At 33.8% G+C, this 19,671-nt stretch overlaps 1 protein-coding gene across 1 annotated transcript in view; it reads left to right on the top strand.

Annotated features, from left to right (window-relative positions):
- DMD (dystrophin) overlaps positions 1-19,671 on the top strand; it is a 1,782,468-nt gene that overhangs the window by 147,936 nt on the left and 1,614,861 nt on the right. Inside the window, exon 2 of the mRNA XM_012730297.1 lies at positions 3,282-3,343. Within this exon, the coding sequence (XP_012585751.1) occupies positions 3,282-3,343 (62 nt within the window). The remainder of the gene's footprint in view (positions 1-3,281; positions 3,344-19,671) is intronic.

Genomic DNA, 19,671 nt, shown 5'->3' with positions numbered 1-19,671 from the left:
ATATATATATATGTAATCCTAATGTAAATTGGCCAGTGTTGTCATGGTTTTGATTCAAATACTCTAAAATCAAGTTTATCTCTTTTGCTTACTGGATTTTTTCCTTCCAAACTTAACTTAGAGAATGGTAACTTACATGTGAAGTGATATGTCATATATGAAACAGCTTTGTGAAAAGCAAAGCACTAATAAATGTTATATAGTGTGTTAAAATAATACAATTATAATCATATGCATTATATTAAAGAAAATAAGAGTCACTATACCAAAATAAAACATTAGAAGGTAGTTCATTGAAGGTGTACTTATGTTAAAAGCAAGAGAGATACCATCCAGTGAAGTTGTTTATATGATGAAGCTCATAGTTAGTGCTATTTACATAGTAGATACATAATATTTGCACATAATGTCAAGGCTTCCCTCCTGCTTCAAGGCCTATCTAAAAATCTCTGTCTGTGAATATAATTGAAAACAATAAAAAATTGCTTTACTACCCACTTTTCACTTAAAAGCATCTGGAACAAATCTTTTCAGATGTCCTCCTCCTCAGCACTTGATGGAGATGGCAGAGTCTGTTTTAAAAACCTCTGAATATAGGCTTTCAAATGACTCATTTACTGTCTAGTAGCTGACAGCTAGGATATGCATGCTCATGGAGACAAAATAAATAGAATTGCAAATAAGGTCATTAACTTTTAGGAATATGGGCATCAACTATTGAGAAATAAATATACAGACCAGTTTTCATATGGAAAGTTAGTGAAAATGGTTAAATTTTGATCATTTGAAATGTTCATTTTTATATTAAAAAGGGTAGCACTGAATTTATGGAAGAAATAATTAAGAGAGACTACATTCAGTTTGCTAACAATTAGTGGCTATATTCACATTTGTCAACAAAGAAAGATTTCCATATTGTAATAGTATTTAGTCTACAAAGTAAGAGTCATGCTGCTATTTACAGACATGCATAGGAGCATATGGGAGAAAGTATTTTGTAATGCTATATTTTTCTCATCTAACACAAGAATTTTAAGTTTATTGTTTATCCACTGTTATCTCTGGCATTGTTTAAGAGTATTTATGAATTCATAATAGGCTATAAAGATAAACAGATATTCTTTGTGTGTGGATGCATTTGTCATGAGAAAATTATCTTTACTATGTATCATCTGTCTTCAGGAGTGCAATAGAGATTTCCTACTGAAAAAAATATGGGTGCAAATAAGGTTATTTTGGGCATTTCAGTGAGGGGTTTTTGTTCCATGTAAATAAATTATAAAATCTCTCAATTTTAAATCTCCCTCAGCTGTACTCATCTGACTAACTTAGCTATATTTATATTAATTCTAAGATAGGCTTTGACTTCAAAAATAGTATTTTAATAAATCAATATTGACTTGTATTAATATTGATGACCTTTCTGTTCATTTGACTCGATACTAATTTCCAGTTTAGGAAAAAAGGATAATTTAATACATACTGTCCCTCTATTTCATAATAACTTTCCAAACTTGTCTCATATAAGAAGTCCTTGGAGATTTTTCCTTTGTGTATATATGCAATCCATGAAGAACATCACTTGTATTTTGACTTAAACTAGGTGAAAGAGGTACTAGAAATTTTAGAATCTCCCTTCCTCTAAAGCATCCAAGTCTTTATCATATATTTTCTGAGCTCTTAATTATTCCAGATAATGTGCTAGTGTCTGGGATGCAGTGATAACTAAGCTATACTCCTGATCACCAAGAAACCTTTCCTAAAGGGGGAAAGGGTATGTTAGAGATCCATGTTAAAGTATGTTGCTGTTTCAAAGGATGGAAAGCAATTTTTACATGGAGGAGGTGGAGGTTAAGGGATAGTTCTACAGAAGAAATGACAAATTGACAAATGAGAGATTCTTTTGAATAGACTATAATATGTACTCATTTTATGGCAAAACTAAATAATATTTTATTTATTCAGAGGACACTGTTGTTTATAATATTTTTATAAATTATTTGAATGTGTTTATGTTGGAGACCAGCTCCAATTATTGAGGTGTCTGGAGGCAAGACAGGCAGGACCCTAAGGTGGGAAGGCATGGGCGAGCAGAGATTCCTAAAAAAAAGGGGAAAGGGAGAATAAAAGGGAAAGGGGTGCGAGGAAGACACAGGAGTCGGAGTTGGGTGCAAGTCTTCCTGCTCTGCATTCAGCAGAGGTTTAATTTATACATTAGGAGCAAGCAGTGGGATGACATCAGCACACGAACTGGGCTGAGAGATTACAATCATCTTTTTTTCTAAGAACAGTTAAGGGTCGTATTGCCCTTTAGCTGAGATATAACATTCTAAAATCAATCAAGGTTAAAAACAGGTACATAGGTGCACAAAGTTTGTGACTAATATACTATAGTGGAGATCAACTAAGATAGAAGTCCCTTAAACCTTATCTACTACTTAATCGGGTTTTGTTTTTCTGCCTGAGACATCCTGGGAGACAGAAGAGGAAATTCCTTGCTAATCAAATCTCTGAATAGGAGACATAGGTGGATTTCCTTATCTGAAGACTACATAGTAGAATCCTGAAAAAACTAGCCAGAAGACTTTTGTGGATTCCTATAAGGCGTAGCAGGTGGAAAACTTGACTAGTTTAAAAACAGGCAACCTGGATGAGTTTGCACATCTAAAGACCAAACAATAGGAAGTTTGAGTAATTCTTTAAAAAGCTGAATAGAAGGCTAGGTGAGATAATAGAATGATAAGATTTGGGTTATCCTCCATCCGGCAGTGAGAGAGACTTTGTAAAAACAGCCCTTTTGCTTTTATTTATCAGTCAGTAGTCAAGTCACTTGACTTCAGGGGAATTTTTTCACCCTGGTGCAGTGCTTGCTTGTCAAGGCAGGCAGGCCTTATGCGGCTGAGGCAATCCAATTGTAATCTGAAAGTTGCTCAGAATATTTTGATATTACGGTTATACAAAAAAGGGAGATCATAACATAAATTAGCGTGGAAAGTCTGATTCTTCAGAGCAATTCCCCTCCATCCGGATCGTGTCTGACGACAAAGGTTGCGTAGCTTGTGTCATGTTTGGACGTGAATGTATCAATTACTTTTCACATTTCATTTTAGTTTAGAAAACGACCGCTGACTTATTCATGTTTAGTCTCATTTATCAGTAAATTAAGTATAGCATAGAAAATAATGCTTCTGCATACTAACTCAAAGTTATTTGTATTGTTAAAAATGTGTCATATTTAAAATTTCTTTTTCATTTGATCTCTTATTTATTTGGCATTATAGATGAAAGAGAAGATGTTCAAAAGAAAACATTCACAAAATGGATGAATGCACAATTTTCTAAGGTAAGGGTATTTTACTACTTTTTAAAGATCTAATATAAGTTGCTGAATTTTCAAAATGTCCACTTTGTTTTTCTCACAGTATCACTTTGTTTAAGCTTTGCAAAGCTGGGGATATTATGTTCCCTTTACAATAAGAAAAAAGCAACAGAAAACATGGTCATGATTTTTTTTTTAATTTGATAGAATATTTCTTGAGGTCTTCCTAAGAGTGTTGAGTTCTTCACAGTGTATTTGTTTCATGGTGTCAATCCTCAGGAATTATAACTGTCATCTTCTATCAAGAAACTATTACTTGCCAAACATGAGAAAGCTTAGGAGAGATTTTTATTGTTCTGAAAATGAACGTCTTTTGTCTTTCTTGGTCTTTACCAACTTCAAGAAAAATTGATATATCTGTCTTGGGTATATTTGATCCCTTAAAGCATATGTAAAATAATTTAAGCTGGTAGCTTTAACCTCTTTATCTTTAGGTATCTATCCACACTCTTAATAGTATTTATTTATTTTGCAAATACAAATCTGCTAATAGTTGGTTCTACAATAATAAGTGAAGTATTTGTATTTTAAAAACTAGCATTAAGAGTGTAGTATGTACTTCAGGGTTAGAATAACTTGGATCCACATTTAATATTAATTGGATTTGTCAACTTGTTCAAATGCTTTGAGTCAGTTTCCTCATCTTTTCACCATGTATGTGTGTAGCCATACGTATGGCATACATATGGAACACTAATTTAACAAATCAAATATACATAATGGTAATATAAAGCTAATAAAATGTGGTATCTAAAATCAGGACTTTAAGAGTTGAAAAATGGTGATAGTGGTGATTTTATAAAGTATAAGAGTTACTGAAAATTCCTAACACTCATAATAGATATGAATTACCCTCCCTATGGGTCTGACTCATTTTGTCAAACTGTTGGTAATGAATCCCAAAAAATCCACCAGGAAATGCAGTCTAAAAATGTTCCCCTTATTATTGCAAAAGGTTTTAGAATATCATTCATTCTTTGTGGCATTTGATTGCAGAATTGTGTCAGGTACCATTTCATACATTGGCAAGATGTAAAGTTACTGAATTTTAACTGCTCAATTTCCATTTATATTTACTTACCTAAATAACAATAAGTTGCTATTACAAAACTTTAATATACACGAAGAGGAACATATTTTTAACCTCAACTTATTTTAACTAAACAAGGTGCAAATAATTAAAAGAAGAAGAAATGTTAGCAATAAAATGAAAAATGATAAATGAAAATTAAGTCCACAATTATTTAAGATAGGAAATCATAATTCCCAGAATATATATCAGGTGGGCATAAAAGTTTTAATTTTTATATCTAATAGCTTCATTAAAATTTTCTTAGTTTTGAAATTTTGAAACAAATAATAAAAGCTCTCAATAAATACAGACAAATCAAAATTGTAAATTTATTTTTTGAAATAGTGAATGTAACATAATAATCTAAATCTTGCAGTAAAACCAGTGAGCTATTTTAATTTGATGTGTAGACATGACAAAATCTGAATTCTCATTTTTAGAGATCTAAATAGATCATCACTCTCTAGATGGTGGCATTTTCAAGTGTTGTTTGCCACAACTCATGTTCTGTACAAACATGATTTGATATCCTATTTAGGAAAACATTGTTGACATTGCCTGATAGCAGTTCTTCCTTACTCATATGACTGCCCATCTTTTAAAAATCTGGGAATAATCATATCCATGAATGCATTGAATTTTTTCTTAGCCCCTACTTAATGTATTTTTATCAATGTTCTACCTTAATCTATACAATTAGTTCACTGAAATCACCACTTTCAAATGTAGAAATTTCATGTTCAAGTATATTCTAAGTATAAGAAATATAAGCAAATGTTTATAAAGGCAGAGGAAAAACTATTTAGAGATAAAATGTATATGTGTATGTTTATTGATTTTTCACGTAGAGATAACTTTCATGTTATCTTTTTTGTTGGGTCAAGATTTCAGGTAAGTGACTTTTATTTAGACACCTCTGAAGATAATGAGAATTAAGAGAAAAATGATTGATTCTGTTTTAGCCATTTGGTTATGCTAAAAGATAGACATAGCTGTGAGATATAATTTGACATACATGTATCATATTACTGCATGGCCTATAGAGGCACACAGGTCGTTTATAATGAATCATGTGATATCATGACATCTACACATGTTGAAATAATTGCTTAATGGAGTAATGTTGAGTAGGCTGTGGTAGTCAGAGAAAGCACTAGTTTGGGAAGGGATGAATTTGGAAATATTTATGAAGAAAACTCTACTAACTGGGACTCTAATGGAAGAAGCAACAAAGAATAAAGGATTTCAGACTGAGAAAAATGGGACTGATGCAAGGAAGGAAGGTGTGTTTTCTTTGAAATCCCAACGATCATTAGCAGGCTAAATATTTATGATAATTACATTTTGGTAAATAGTGCAGAAAATTAAACATATGCCAAGTATAGGGATAGAGGGAAATTTTTGAATAGAAAATAACATGTTGAGGAAAAAATTGAAAAGTAAGAAAAAAATTTAAAAGTATGTGTGTGTAAAATAGATACAGAAACACACACACACACACACACACATATATATATATATACATATATATATATGACAATAATAACAATGAATATTAGGTAAAAGAATATCAATGTCTCATGCACCCTTGCACACATGTATATGCCTCACACATTTATATGTAACATTTGTAAAGCATAGAAAAATAGCAAGGTGGTTTTTATTTTGTATAACTACATAAGGGATATTCTAAGGGGAACATATGATTAAATATAGCTTTACATTGTATCACTGTAAGTCAATATACCTTTGTGGTAAATCCAACTGATTTTTTCACTTTTTCAGTACCATTTAAAAATAGGCCCTATCTTTTTTTCAAAATAAGCCTTCTATTAACCTAAGATTCCAAAAATTTCTACTAGACTGTGATTTATCACACCTATTTTGTAGAGATAAGTGAATGCTATCTAATTCCACATAAGCACAAAGCCACTGCTAAGATTAATTCAAGGTAAAGGTTTTATTTATGTAACTTGTAGATATTTCATAATCTTAAAAAAGTTTACTGTTTACTGTTATACACATATAATTCACATTATAAGAATCTTTCTCACATAGATTTATTCATACCAGCTTATATAATGAAAAGTACACTTTTGAGAAAATGGCTAAAACAATTTTGGAATAATTAAATTTTTGAGTGTGTTAGAGAAAAAGTCATCTGCAAAGAAAAATAGTTTCTACTGGATCAATTAAAAGATTTAAATCAGCTCCCAATGAACTATAGGATGATTTGATCCAACACTGGATTTATTGATTTTTTTTTACTACCTTCTAACTATACCTTTCTGATTATTCAAAAAGTAGTAAAAAAGTTTATATTTGATTTAATTGCAATACAAATGTAAAGTTAGCTTTGTTTAATGAACTTCACAAGAGCCTGTGATGTAGTTGGGTCTGCGCAGCCATAACATATATACCCAAAAGTCACCCTCTCAGGACAACAACATGAGACAAAATTAGCTATTATATTTTCCCCAAGAATTAGTCATAATATACCTTGTACCCACATGAAGTAATGGAAATTAACACTACAGTTATGATCAGTGGACAAAACTTCTTTGCATATGTATGTATGTATACACACATATACATTATATATAACAACTTTTTGTATAACTACTATAAGAGAGGTCTGAATTAACAGAAGTAGAGCAGAGCTATTATATCATAGAAGATTCACCATAGGTATAAACTGACCTATGTCCTGGGTTTCCTGTTTCTCCCTGCATCTTGCTGTCAGAAAGAATTTGATAATTGCACAGCCTTATGAGCAGTGAATTATGTCTCTGTCATGATAAAGAGCCCTAACAAAGCTTTGGTAACACTTAAATTATTCGGTGCAATTGTTCTTATACAAGAAACTATAGAAATCCTCATTTCTGCTAGAGTGAAGACTGGGAAGTTTTCTTTAAAGATTTATTTTCCTTTATACATACAAGAACTGAGCTGTAGGCCAGAGGTGCAGGGGGTGAGAGGATTCACCAGAGACAGAGTGGGGAGCAGAACAGACAGATTGACTGAAATACACTGTTGTGGGGAGCAGCCAGGGAAAAAGGAGAGGTCTGCTGCACCATGTGGGTCACCTCCCTGGCTGGAGATTGAACTCCCACTGCAGCTGCCCTGGCTGGCTATAGCTTAACATTTTATAGCACTGAGACTTTAACCCCTGTGCCACCATGGGAGCATTTTTACCCTCAGATATTCTCATATGTTTTTATAAAGATTTTATTTATTTATTTTTGCATAGAAGAATCGGGGTATAGAGCACAGCCGTGGAGGAGATGGGGACATTGATTCACCAAAGAAAGACTAGGAAGCAGAACCAGCACAGACGAGCAGTGGTTGAGACAGTAGAGTTCTGCTGTGCCATGTGTGTTAGCTCCCTGGCTGAGGACCAAAGTTAGTGGCACTTGATGGTGGTAGTGCTGAGATTTAACCCCTAGGCCATCAGGGAAGCCCTGTATTCTATACTCATTACACCGTTGAATGTTCTGTTGGTCGGGTCAGCTGCTCCAATGACTTTATGATGTCAGTATTCAAGAAACCTAATGGAGGTTTAGTGACTTGGACTAAGTAAATGGAAGAGATGAAGCCTTCTTCAAGGAAACTGGATTCTAACCCCCTTGCTTTGGTGGTGGGTGTGGTGTGCTGACAAGTACAAATGAAGAGGTATGGACCTAGCCCCCCAAATCAGATGCAATGCTGTAAGCCATTGTTAACTAATAAAAAAATGCAAATAGAAATCAAACACAAAAATATACATACACTTTCCATATCTTTACTATTGTGACAATTATTCCACCAACTAAATGCTACACTTTTCTCATAACAATTTCCACAAAATTATGAAGCCCTGTGGGGTATGGAGAGAATTTTTGAGGACATAGAAAACTGCAGAATAGCATATATTTAACATCTGCAATACCAACATACATACATTTGAATGAATACCAACCCAAAACTCAACCATTGTTTAGGAATATTTAAAATAGATTTCTTCCAAATTATTTCCAGTGCATTGGATGTTGATACTTTCATGTGCTAGGTTTTGGTAAGTGAAGTAACATACTGTTCAATATCATCATGTAATGTGTGAATATTTTCATTAATATTAATTTATATTTCTGCTAATCATATCAAATCATTGTTTTGATGAAACATATGCTATTATTTAAATGTTTTTAATTTCATGAGAAATATGAAATATTACCTTATTGACAAGTGGGCTCATTAACTATATACTAGATGTTAAGATGACTTCTGGAATGAGCTGTCTGTGTTTCAGTCGAGATAATTATGCTAATAGTCTAATCCACTGAGAACCATTCCCTTGAATGTTTCCTGAATCTAATCTTTGCAAAGTATCCAAGTAACAAAAGAGATCATTCACTTATGCTGAAAGGAAAATTGGATTGTGATAGGTCTCTCTGTTTTCAGTGAAAAGCAGTCTATTGTTTATATTGGAGCTCTTTCTCAGAAATATGTTCTTCTTGATCAATGTTACTGAGCTCTTAATTCTAGCTAGTTATAGGAGTTACTGTGTTCTGAAATACATTTTGGGAAAATAAGAATTGTTGATTGCTACTCTTATCATATGTGGTGTGGTCTCAGTAGCAAGAATACATAGATGGAAATAGAAATATTTAACAATTAGCAAAATTGTTGTTAATTAAAGCCAATTGTCTGTAGCTAATAGGAAAATGTATTAGATATCTGATTTGTTTTGTTTTACGGCTCTACGTGACTTTCTAGGAAAACAACATATATTGACTCTGGTGAATTTTTACTTTGGAAAGACTAGTTTGGACCCTGGTACCATTTCACAGAAATCAAAAGCTTTTAAAATAAGTTTTCAACATTTAGCAATATCTTTGGAAACCAGCAGTATGGGAGGGATACTCTTATACAATGACAAAGGCCCAGTGCAACATGGCTTTTCCTAAGAGATTATAATTTGAAAGAGGAAATGGTTATATAAATAATTAAAATAAATATGACCTTTAATGTAATAGAAGTATCCATGGAAACATAGAAAAAAGGGTAACTAATTGCTTAAAGAGGAGGATGGGTTTTTGAGAAGAGATGACATTTAATCTGAGGTTGTCCATGCAAAGACAAATATTTTAAAAGGGTTTTAGTATGGTTTCGCAGTGATAGTATTTTCAACTTCTGAAATTTATTCTTATGGTAATAAATTAATAAATAAACAAAATTTGGGGCTCCTTGGTGGTGCAGGGGTTAAATCTCAGCACTGTATAAGTTATCACCAGCCACTATAGCATGAGTCCGATCTCCAGCCAGGGAGCTGACCCACATGGCACAGCAGACCTTTGCTTTCTCTCCCTCTGCTCCCCTCAGCAGTGTATTTAAGTAGATCCAAATTTCCTCCTTCCCACTCTGTCTCTAGTGTATCCTCTCACCCCACAGCACCTCTGGCCCACACCCCAAATCTTGTAGCCATAAATAATAAATTTTTGCAGAGTGAAATAAAAATAAAATAATAAAAACATAACTTTTGAAAAAAAATTGGCATACACACATGCCTCCATCAGTGCATGTGTGTATGTATGTGTGAGTGCCTGTGTGTATGTAAACCCAGAAGAGTTACATAGTAGTCGACATGACCTTTGCATCTCCTATAATCTTCTGGATGACAAATCAATGAGAGACAGCTCCATTTACCAATAGTTTCCTCATTCATAGCATTTACTATGTCAGTTGCATTGTAATTATTGTTTACATACATTTTACATCTTCTTGCGGGTCCGAACCATGACAGAGTTATCACTGTGTGCTTAGTCTAAAGCACACTGTCTTGGCATACAATAAATTCAATAAATAGTTGTTGAAAGAATGGAAATAAGGAAGAAAGGGAACAAAGTTTTTTTTTTTTAAGTTGGTCAGTTAGGCATTATCTCACTTCTTTATTCTGTCCGCACTTTCTCCTTCATCTTCTTTTCTGTCCTCAAGCATCACCTCTGCCTGAGGCCAAAGACTGAGCTTACCACTTAGAAAGCACTCATGAAATTATTTTTGAATATCTGATTTCTGAATATGCTTTTTTAAGACTGAGTTCAAGATCCATATTTCTAAGTGCTTCCATTACCTATCCATAAAGCCACGACAGGCTCTTGAGATGATGCCAGGAGGACATAAATGGATATATTCTAGTGGCATAGATGGAAAAAATAGGCTTTGGTCAATGATTGGAAAAGTGATGAAGAAACTAATCTGCGGAGTCCAAAGCATTGTCTCAGGACACAAGGCAGAGATGAATACCCTACACTGGGAGAAATGAGAGAGAAAGAGAGTGGCATGTTTGAGACTGCTGATTACTTTGGTTTTAGATGTTGAGATTTTTAATTTAATGTAATTGTGAGTCATTCATGAAATCAGTGTGAGGGCAAGCATTGAAGTCAGAAAGAAGCCTGAGTGTTAATTCCCAGTTCACCACTTAGTATGTGTAAACTTCAGTGAATTACTAAACCTTTCTAATCCTTAACTTTCCCATCAAATATTTATTTAAAAGATGTTCTACATGCAGCACACATATAATTATACCTGACACGTGGTAAGCATTCAATTAGTGTTGGTTATTATTGTTTGGATTCCTGTGAGGGCAAGAGGAAATGAAATCCTCTGAGAAGAATGTTTAAGGCTGGCATTTGCCTGACAGGTTTATGTTTTGCTGAGTGGGGTATGAGAGCTGATGGATTTTGGTTCCATATTGTTTTGCTTAATGTGATATGGTAATTGAATGGATTTCACCAGCAATGTAAAGGGGAAAAATATCAGGTATAAAAAAGATTGTCTTATGTAAAAGTGGGTAACTAGAAGACTAGAGGAGACGCCCAAATAGATCACAGCGCCAAGTATGGGGGTCTTACAGGGTTACAAAAATAGGTACTGTGTAATTCAAAGCAAAAGAGACAGTAGACCAGGGCAGAGTTGGAGAGAAGAAAGTGTGATTATTGTCAGCAGCCCAGGGCCTTAAAGCTCAGATAAAAATCCAAGCCTGTTGTCAACACACCACCTTCTAGAATGTTTGTCTTCGACCAAAACATGCAGTTAACCTCCAAAGACCTTTTCCTACTTCTCTGCCATTGACCCCCAGTGTCGTAGGTCCTACGCCATCTTTCAGGTTTACTCTCATATTTTGTAGTAGAGTATAACCTCTGCTACCTTCCTGGTTAGGGCTCAAGGACATAATTTTTTTTTGAGATATTATGTCATAAAAATATCTTCATCCTGTTGGTACTCTTTGTTCATTTTATATCTTCATGTTTTTGTTCTAGAAATAGTAGCCACTTCTCCCTTACTTTCTGTGGATTTTCATTAAAATTCTCCCATAGTTTTCTTCTTCTTCCATTGTTCTTGATTTATAGGAAAAAGAAAAGGAAAAAATAAACGGAAAATAAACCCCGAAGACTAGGAGGGAAGAGCAGACATACAAAATTATAAAAAGGGTGATCTCAAACCAATGTTACCACAATATAAAAATAAGTTAAAAATTATTCAAAATTTAAAACGAGGGGAGGGATTTTTATTAAATTTTAAATGGTGAACTATGGGTATTACACCTGAGAAAAGAAAGTAAACACTGTAAAAAAAAAAAAGAAAGAAAGAAAAGAAACAATGATGTAACATATATATATATATATATATATATATATATATATATAATACATTTAAAAAAATCTTTCAGTAAAACTAAGAAGTGTTGGCAGCCATAGGCTCACCTACCACTCAGATGTTCTTGCTAAATACTCCACATGAAATGGAACCACACACAGCTCCTAAGGAATATTTGATTTTTGATTCTCAGCAGAGAGCTTAGTGGATGAGCCTGAGTCGTCTGGTTCTGCCATAAAGCAAGGAAGTGCTTCCCAGATATTGCTAACCTGTTCCAAAATTTACTCCTGTTCTCATTGTATAGTTGTACGCCATTATTAAGTTTCCTTTTTCCTCCTTGTCTCATGGGCAGGCTTTTGGTGCTTTAAACATATATTTACACATTCATGTTAACACATAGTTCTGATATTACTGGGAAATACATACATTGAGTAACAGTGGATGGTGGTTTAGGTTGTCTTTAATGGTCTGTTCAGGAATTTGAAGTGTTATTATCACCCCTTTAAAGGATGGAAATGTATGATTTCAGTATGCTAGTTTTCAAGAAAAATTGATTGAGCCTCTACCTTTTAAGAATAAAGGCTAGACAGAATGTTTCATATTACTGATTTTTATTATAACTGACTTCCCAAAGAACTGAATGCAATTATGGCATGTCAGTAATAGTCCCTTGATGCTTAGGTATGCTTTACTCTATAGCATGCACGTATATTCTGAAAGAATCAGTTCAAATGAAGATTGCTTCTAATAATATTCTCAATGAGCTAGGAAACTAGTGTATAATGGTAGTAGACACTGGAGATTTATTCAGAGCCTAGCTACAAGGAGCTTTGAAAAATCCCCTGAAGAACAAAGCTAAGTCATCTAAGTCAGTAAACCACATTTAGATAAAAACAAAACAAATTAGAGATTATTAAGCATATTATTAAGCTGATGGTCTCCAATCCAAAACAATTAAATGAAGTGAATGTTTCATTTAGTGTCTTTCTATATTAATTTAGTTATAGATTATCTAATCAGCCGTCTGGAGTAATAAAACCAATATTGCTAACTTACAAAACAAGCAATAGCTCTCTTCTGCTCTCCACAATATGTACAGACGTAAAGCATTTTTTGTTTGTTTGTTCTTGGAGTTGGTTTTTCTTATTATTTTCATTGAGGTGATTTGGCTTCCATTGTTGTTTGTGCTTTGGGAATATAGGGCCCCCCCTTTTAGGTATTACTGGCATAGTGCACCCACCACCAGTGTACCTGTACTTCACCAACTTTGGTCTTTGTGATCCTTCCCCACCTTGCTGCACCACCCCACATCCCTACGCCTCTGAGTTCCTCAGTTCTATAATCAGTTTTCTAGGGTTAGTTTTTAAGTTTGACTTTCTCTATATAACACCAGCAGAAAAATTTTATGCTTCATGATTAACTTTTGCTGTTTGTTGTCTTTGGTACATGAGGAAATAATACATTCTTCAGATTTTGGGTTGTTTATGGCCAAGGTCAATAGGAGTCTTTTTTTTTCTTTTCTTAGTTTTGAGGAAAAAAAAAACAGTTGGATATTGTGGTCTTACTGTGTTGGACTGTAATTTTTTGAATTACGCTTTTACCTGCAAAGTAGAAAAAATGGGCTAGAGATGTTGGGTCTGTGTGCTAGAATCATGTCTGCCATTTGCAAAACATTTTTCACTTCTTGAGCATAAAGAGAAAAAAAATGCATGCATAGCCAGTGTAATTTTGTTAAAAATAAATTAGGAACATTCTAGGATTCAGCAACTGTAATTTTGGTTTTATCATAAATTTTATTTTTATGGTAAACTTCATTAGAATATGAATTCTTCAACTCAAAAATGTATATTCAACAATATTTTATTGCAGCAGTATTTACGGTAACTAGGACATTGAAACTTAGTGTCCACTGATCAGATCAAAAGGATGTGGTTTGTCCACACAATGGGATACTATTAAGGCATCAGGAAAGAAGAGAGGCTACCATTTATAGCAAAATAGAAAGAATTAGAGGGAAATGTATATAGTAAAGCAAGTAAAAATAAAAAAAAAACAAAAACTGGACATTTATATAGCAGATGATTCAACAAAACAAAGGAGGGGATTCCTGGAGACAGATTTGTATTCAGTTCAGGAAGTATCTTTCTTGTTAATCATTAGAACCAAGAAAGTTGAACTTACAATGAAAGTAAATAAGTAAAGGTCTCTTGGAAAAACCTAAAAAGTAAAAAAAAAAAAAAAACTGAAGAGTAACAAGAAAGTGTCTATTAAGGGCCCTCACTGTGGGCTAAATCACAGCACTATGAAATATCCACAGCCACTGCAGCACAATTAGATCCTGGCCAGGGAGGTGACCTACATGGCTCGGTGGATCTTTCCTGTCTCCTTTGCTGCTGCTCCCCTCAGCAGTATGTTTCAGTAGATCTGCCTGTTCTGCACCCAACTCTGGTGAATATCCTCACCCCCCGTACTTCTGGCCTATACCCCAGTTCTTGTATGCATGAATAAATAAATATTTTAACAGTGTTTATTAAAAATTATCAATGTTAAGAAAAATGTTGACACCCTGGTTTTTAAAAAATGTAAGAAGAAAAGAGGCTAAAAATGGAAATAAACAGAAACTTTTTCAGACCACATAAAATAGGAAGGAGAACAGTGATGAGGCTATCAGGTGACAGTCCTGTGAGAAAGTCAGAGGAACTGGGGTATTCAGTCAAAATAGAAAATAAACTAAGTGATGCTTTTGTCATATTCATTATTTGAACATTTTGGTTTTATTTTGTTGGTTTTCATTTTTGTGGAGTCAGATTTTTATTAGGTTTTAAGCACCTGTGGAATTAATGTTACGTAGGAAAGAATTGGTTGAACACCACAAAGACAGTTTCTGACAGATTAATACACAATGGAAGATGGTTGCCAAGGAACCATCTACATTTTATCTACAAAGGAAAAATAGTTTCACAGCTCTCAATGTCTCAACCCCCTGAATAATGTGACGGTTTGGGGGTGAGGGTTAAGAGTAGTTTTCCATATTTATAAAAGACTGAAATAAAGCATGTTTTTTTTTAGCAATGAGTTTATATAGTGAAACATACTCTGCTCCTGAAGCTGAGTGTCTCTATCTCCAAGTTATTGCCAGTCATCGTAGCCCTGCCCAATTCACAGGCGTTGCCAAAATGCCTCTGCCCTTGAATTTCAATGAATGGGCACAGGAATCTTCTTACATTCCCTCACTCTGTTTGTTTAGTCTTCCTAATAGTCAGGGCCATCATCTGTGGTTATTAAAGCATCATTCATAAAGTTACATTATGGTTCATCTTTTTCTTTGTTTTTGAAAGAGAATTTAGTGTGAGCACAAAATAATCGAGTCATACAAGAGGAAGAAGAAGGCGAAGGGTACAGCTTGGTGGTGGAGAGGGACTGGGTATATTTTGGTGGTGGGTATATCATGATGCAGCCAGCTGCTGAGGTGAGAAACTATACAATAAACCCTCTTTTTTTTCTTTTTTTTTAGTTTCACTTAATAAAAATAGGAGAATTGTTGGCAAAAATACCTTAATATTGTCACATAATTCAGTTCCTGTATCAGGTGATTTTTTTAAATCAGGAAGTCACAAGGCTCCATGGTCTGTCTCATAACGCATTATTAGCATATCTGGAACACAGTAAATACTGTCATATAACTAGTGAGTGAGGGAGTAAATGGTGGATTTTATGGAAATAGAAAGTTATGAACACACAAGTTTGGCAGTGTTACCCAATACAAATATCATGCAAACTACTTTTAAAATTTATTGTTTTCACTTTTAAAAAGTAAACCAGAAACAAATGAAATTGTCCTAATAATCTATTTTACTTAACCCCATATAGCCAAATTATTATCTTCTTATGTCATGAATATACTAATCATTAAACAGATATTTTAGTGTCTTCATACTGCCTTTTAAAAATTCATTTTGCATTTTGTATTTGCAGCATACCTCAACTTGAAATAATCACATTTCAAGTGAGCATTAGTCACATCTAGGTAGTAGATTCCTTATTGTACAGCAGAACTATAGAGGAATATTAAAATATCCTTACCAAATAAGGAAGGGATTGGAATATTTCAACTAAAATTTCATGCGCCTAACCCAGTCCACGGTTCAAACTAACTAACTGCAAGGGTGATTAGAAATTGTTGCTAAAGAGGAATTGTAAAGAAACTGTTGGTAAGACAAACTGAATTGTCTTACATAATATATTCCTTTAAAATTGAAATAATTAAATAAAACATTTATAATATTTTAACATGAAATAACAATTTTATTTAACTACCTTCAAACTATACAATAGAAAAAAAAAGATTATGCAAACAGAATTTTTTTTAAAAGATTTATTTATTTGTGCATACAGAGCTGGGGTACAGGCCAGAGACTCAGGGGCGGTGAGAGGCTTCACCAGAGACAGAGTAGGGAGCAGAACAGGCAGATCGACGAAGTACACTGCTGAGGGGAGCAGCGGGCGGGTCAGGAGAGGTCTGCCACGCCATGTGGTCACCTCCGGGGCAGGCGGGAATCGAACTCATGTGGAAGTGGTTTTAGCTTCTCAGTGCTGCGCTTTAACCCGCTGCGCCAGCAGGGAGGGCCGCAAACAGAAATTTTTAAGCTGTATTTTTGTTGGAAAATATTTCTTGTTTCTGTTCCATAAAAATTAATTGAGCAATGCAATTATAGTTTCAGGAAAAGACCCCCTGACTGTTCTTCACAAATACTAAATAAAGAATTTGGATTTCATCACTAAATGCTAGTTCTTTAGAAATTGGTGCTTTGCTTTCAGAGATTTACTTATTTTTTAAATAACTTATTCCTTTTAATGAAAACCATTGTTTACACCTTTACTCATTGTTTGACAGTGTAAGACTTCTGCACTGAAACTGAAGTACAGTCACCATAGTTCTCCCACCACCCAAGCACCCAGAGAAAGATCACAATGTTTGAATATATATATCAAATCATCACAATGTATTCTAAAAAAAAAAGATATATTTATTGTCTTAAAGTATCAAGATTGTTCATAGTAAATAAATTGCTAGTAAATTAAATATTTTAGAATAAATTTTGTAATATTTATTTTGAGGGGACTGTGTAACATTTTCTCAGGCATTCTCTCAATTTTAGTTCTGTATTGACATGTAGAGCCATTTTAGAAAGTGGATGTTGTGAATCATATACATTTAAGAAAAAAACTTTATAAAAGCTACTTGTTCTTACTAATCAGACTTATCAGGTAACTTATTTTGTTAAATAATCATTCAGTAATTAAGTTGACTGGGTAATACAAACTATTTTGATATTCTTATTCATGTTATTTTCAAAAATGGAATTGGATGCCCTAGAAAACAATATTAAAACTTTCACACAATATTAGAATATTTACTAGATCATTTATTTTTAAATAAGAAGGATCACAAATACCTCTTTAATATTGTGACTCATTATTTCCCATTTTTATGTAACTGATTTTTTCATCATTTTTTCCAAAAAGTTCTTCTGAGATTTTTAAAAATTCTGTTTGGTGGTACTACTTAAAGTGTGATTTATACTCATTGTCATTATTTAATCTTTGAAATGATACTTTATCATTGCTTAAATCAGTGTGGGTACATGGAACAAGGCTTGAGAGCCACTCCATAGGGCTATGTCATTAGCCTGTAATTTTACAGTGAAGTGCTATAGTTTTATTACTTTGAAAAAATAATGACCTTGCAATTGACTGTTATATTTAACATTTTAATCTCAGCTTTACCACCATTAAATATAAGTGTTTGCATTGACCACAAAAGAAACTAGAAAATCACTGGGTCATAGTTTAATCCAATTCAATTTAATTTTAACAAAGATACCCACAGTTAGCAATTTACCAAATCAAATGTCAGAGTTAAGTTACACCCAAAACTGTGTTAATTTGAGAGTAATTAGCCTTAAAATTCAAAGCATTATTCTGAGGGTGCTAAAGCTCTCTCAAGAGTTTATTATATGGAATCTAATATTTTTCAAGGGTTGGATGATTTATGAAGTTTAAGCTATTACCTAACACAGCCAATTCTGTTATTGTATCTACTGTCCAAGAGTTTATGAATAGATCTTATTTCACTTGGTCTGCCATAGGGCATAGGGTTGCAGTCTTCATCAGTGGAAATATAAAGGATAGTCCCCACCAAAGATTTTTAGTATTATATTAAAAAATCACATAAATGCCTTTCCTCCCAGGGTTGAAAACACCCATCTTGATTCTAAAAAAATAATGCAACAGACTTGATAGAAACAGGACAGGGCTGAATTCTGACAGTCAGTGACATTTAAAAAGCAGAGGGATTCATATTAGAAAAACGAACAATGAGGGCTCCCTGCCCGAAATTGTTTGTTTCCTGAAAAATGTGTCCATTTGCAAAGTTACGTAGCTAAGAATTTTAGGTAAAGTTCATACATCTATACTTTTTTTTTAAACACAACACTTTTCTTTTTTTTTTTTTTCACTTTGTTCAGGAAATTTTTATTGTGGTAACATTGGTTTACAGTAGTGTTTATGATTGAGAGGTATAATTCACACCTCTTCAGATGTCTGTTACCACACCCCACCCATCAATCACCAAGGTACCCCTAGGTCTCCACTGTGCTCCATGGGTCCTCTACCCCTTTACTCCCCTCCTGCCCTCAGTCTCTGATCATCTCAATTATATAGTCAGACTCCTAGGGCTTGCTCTGGTTTGGCATTGTCTTTTTTTTTTTTTTTTTTTTTTCTGTATAGTCCATAAAGAGTGAAACCATTCGGCATTTACCTTTGTTATTATTGCTTATTCCACTTGGGATAATCTTCTTCCAGTTCCACCCATATTGTCCCACATGGCAAGACTTCACCTTTTTGTAGCTGTGTATTCATGTATACATATATACTAGATAAAGATATATTCTTTTTCCTTTTATTGATTTAATTTTTTTTTTACAATGTTGTTCACTTTTGTACAATATTTGGTTACTCCTTTCAGGTAGATGGTCTGGTAAATATCCCACCACCACATCACCTTGTTTTCTTAGCTCTTCCCAACCCTATTTGGATCTCCTTTCTTCCTCTCCTCTGTTTTAATCCTCAGATCTATAGTTGCCTACAAATTTCATCTTTTTTTCTGATCCTTTGTTTGTTTTCCCTATATTCATCCATATTCCTTTTCTCTAGCTTCTTTTCACCTTCATCCATGGTGCTGAGAATGGTGTGAGTTTATGTTTATCTACTGCTGAGTAGTATTCCATTGTATATATGGAACACATTTTCTTGATCCAGACATCTGTTTGGGGGCATTTATATTGCTTATCTTTTTTTTTTTATCATTACAAAGTTTATTTTTACATCATTTTGCACATTTTTTTTTCCATCTCGATTGTAATCCCCGCAGGTTTCCCATCACCAAATCACCCCTGTGCCACCACCCTAGTCCCGTGCATTTCCCTCCCTTCCCCCCCACCCCGTTTTTGATCCCATTCCCCACTCCACCCCCACAAAATGTCTCTGGTATATGGTTTGTTCATTATTTTTGTTATTTTCTCGC

Source organism: Condylura cristata, unplaced genomic scaffold (genome assembly GCF_000260355.1).
Source record: "Condylura cristata isolate star-nosed mole 26May11 unplaced genomic scaffold, ConCri1.0 scaffold00027, whole genome shotgun sequence".
NCBI lineage: Eukaryota > Metazoa > Chordata > Mammalia > Eulipotyphla > Talpidae > Condylura > Condylura cristata.
The sequence above is the reverse complement of the archived record's forward strand: the minus strand, read 5'-3'. Positions and strand labels throughout refer to the sequence as shown.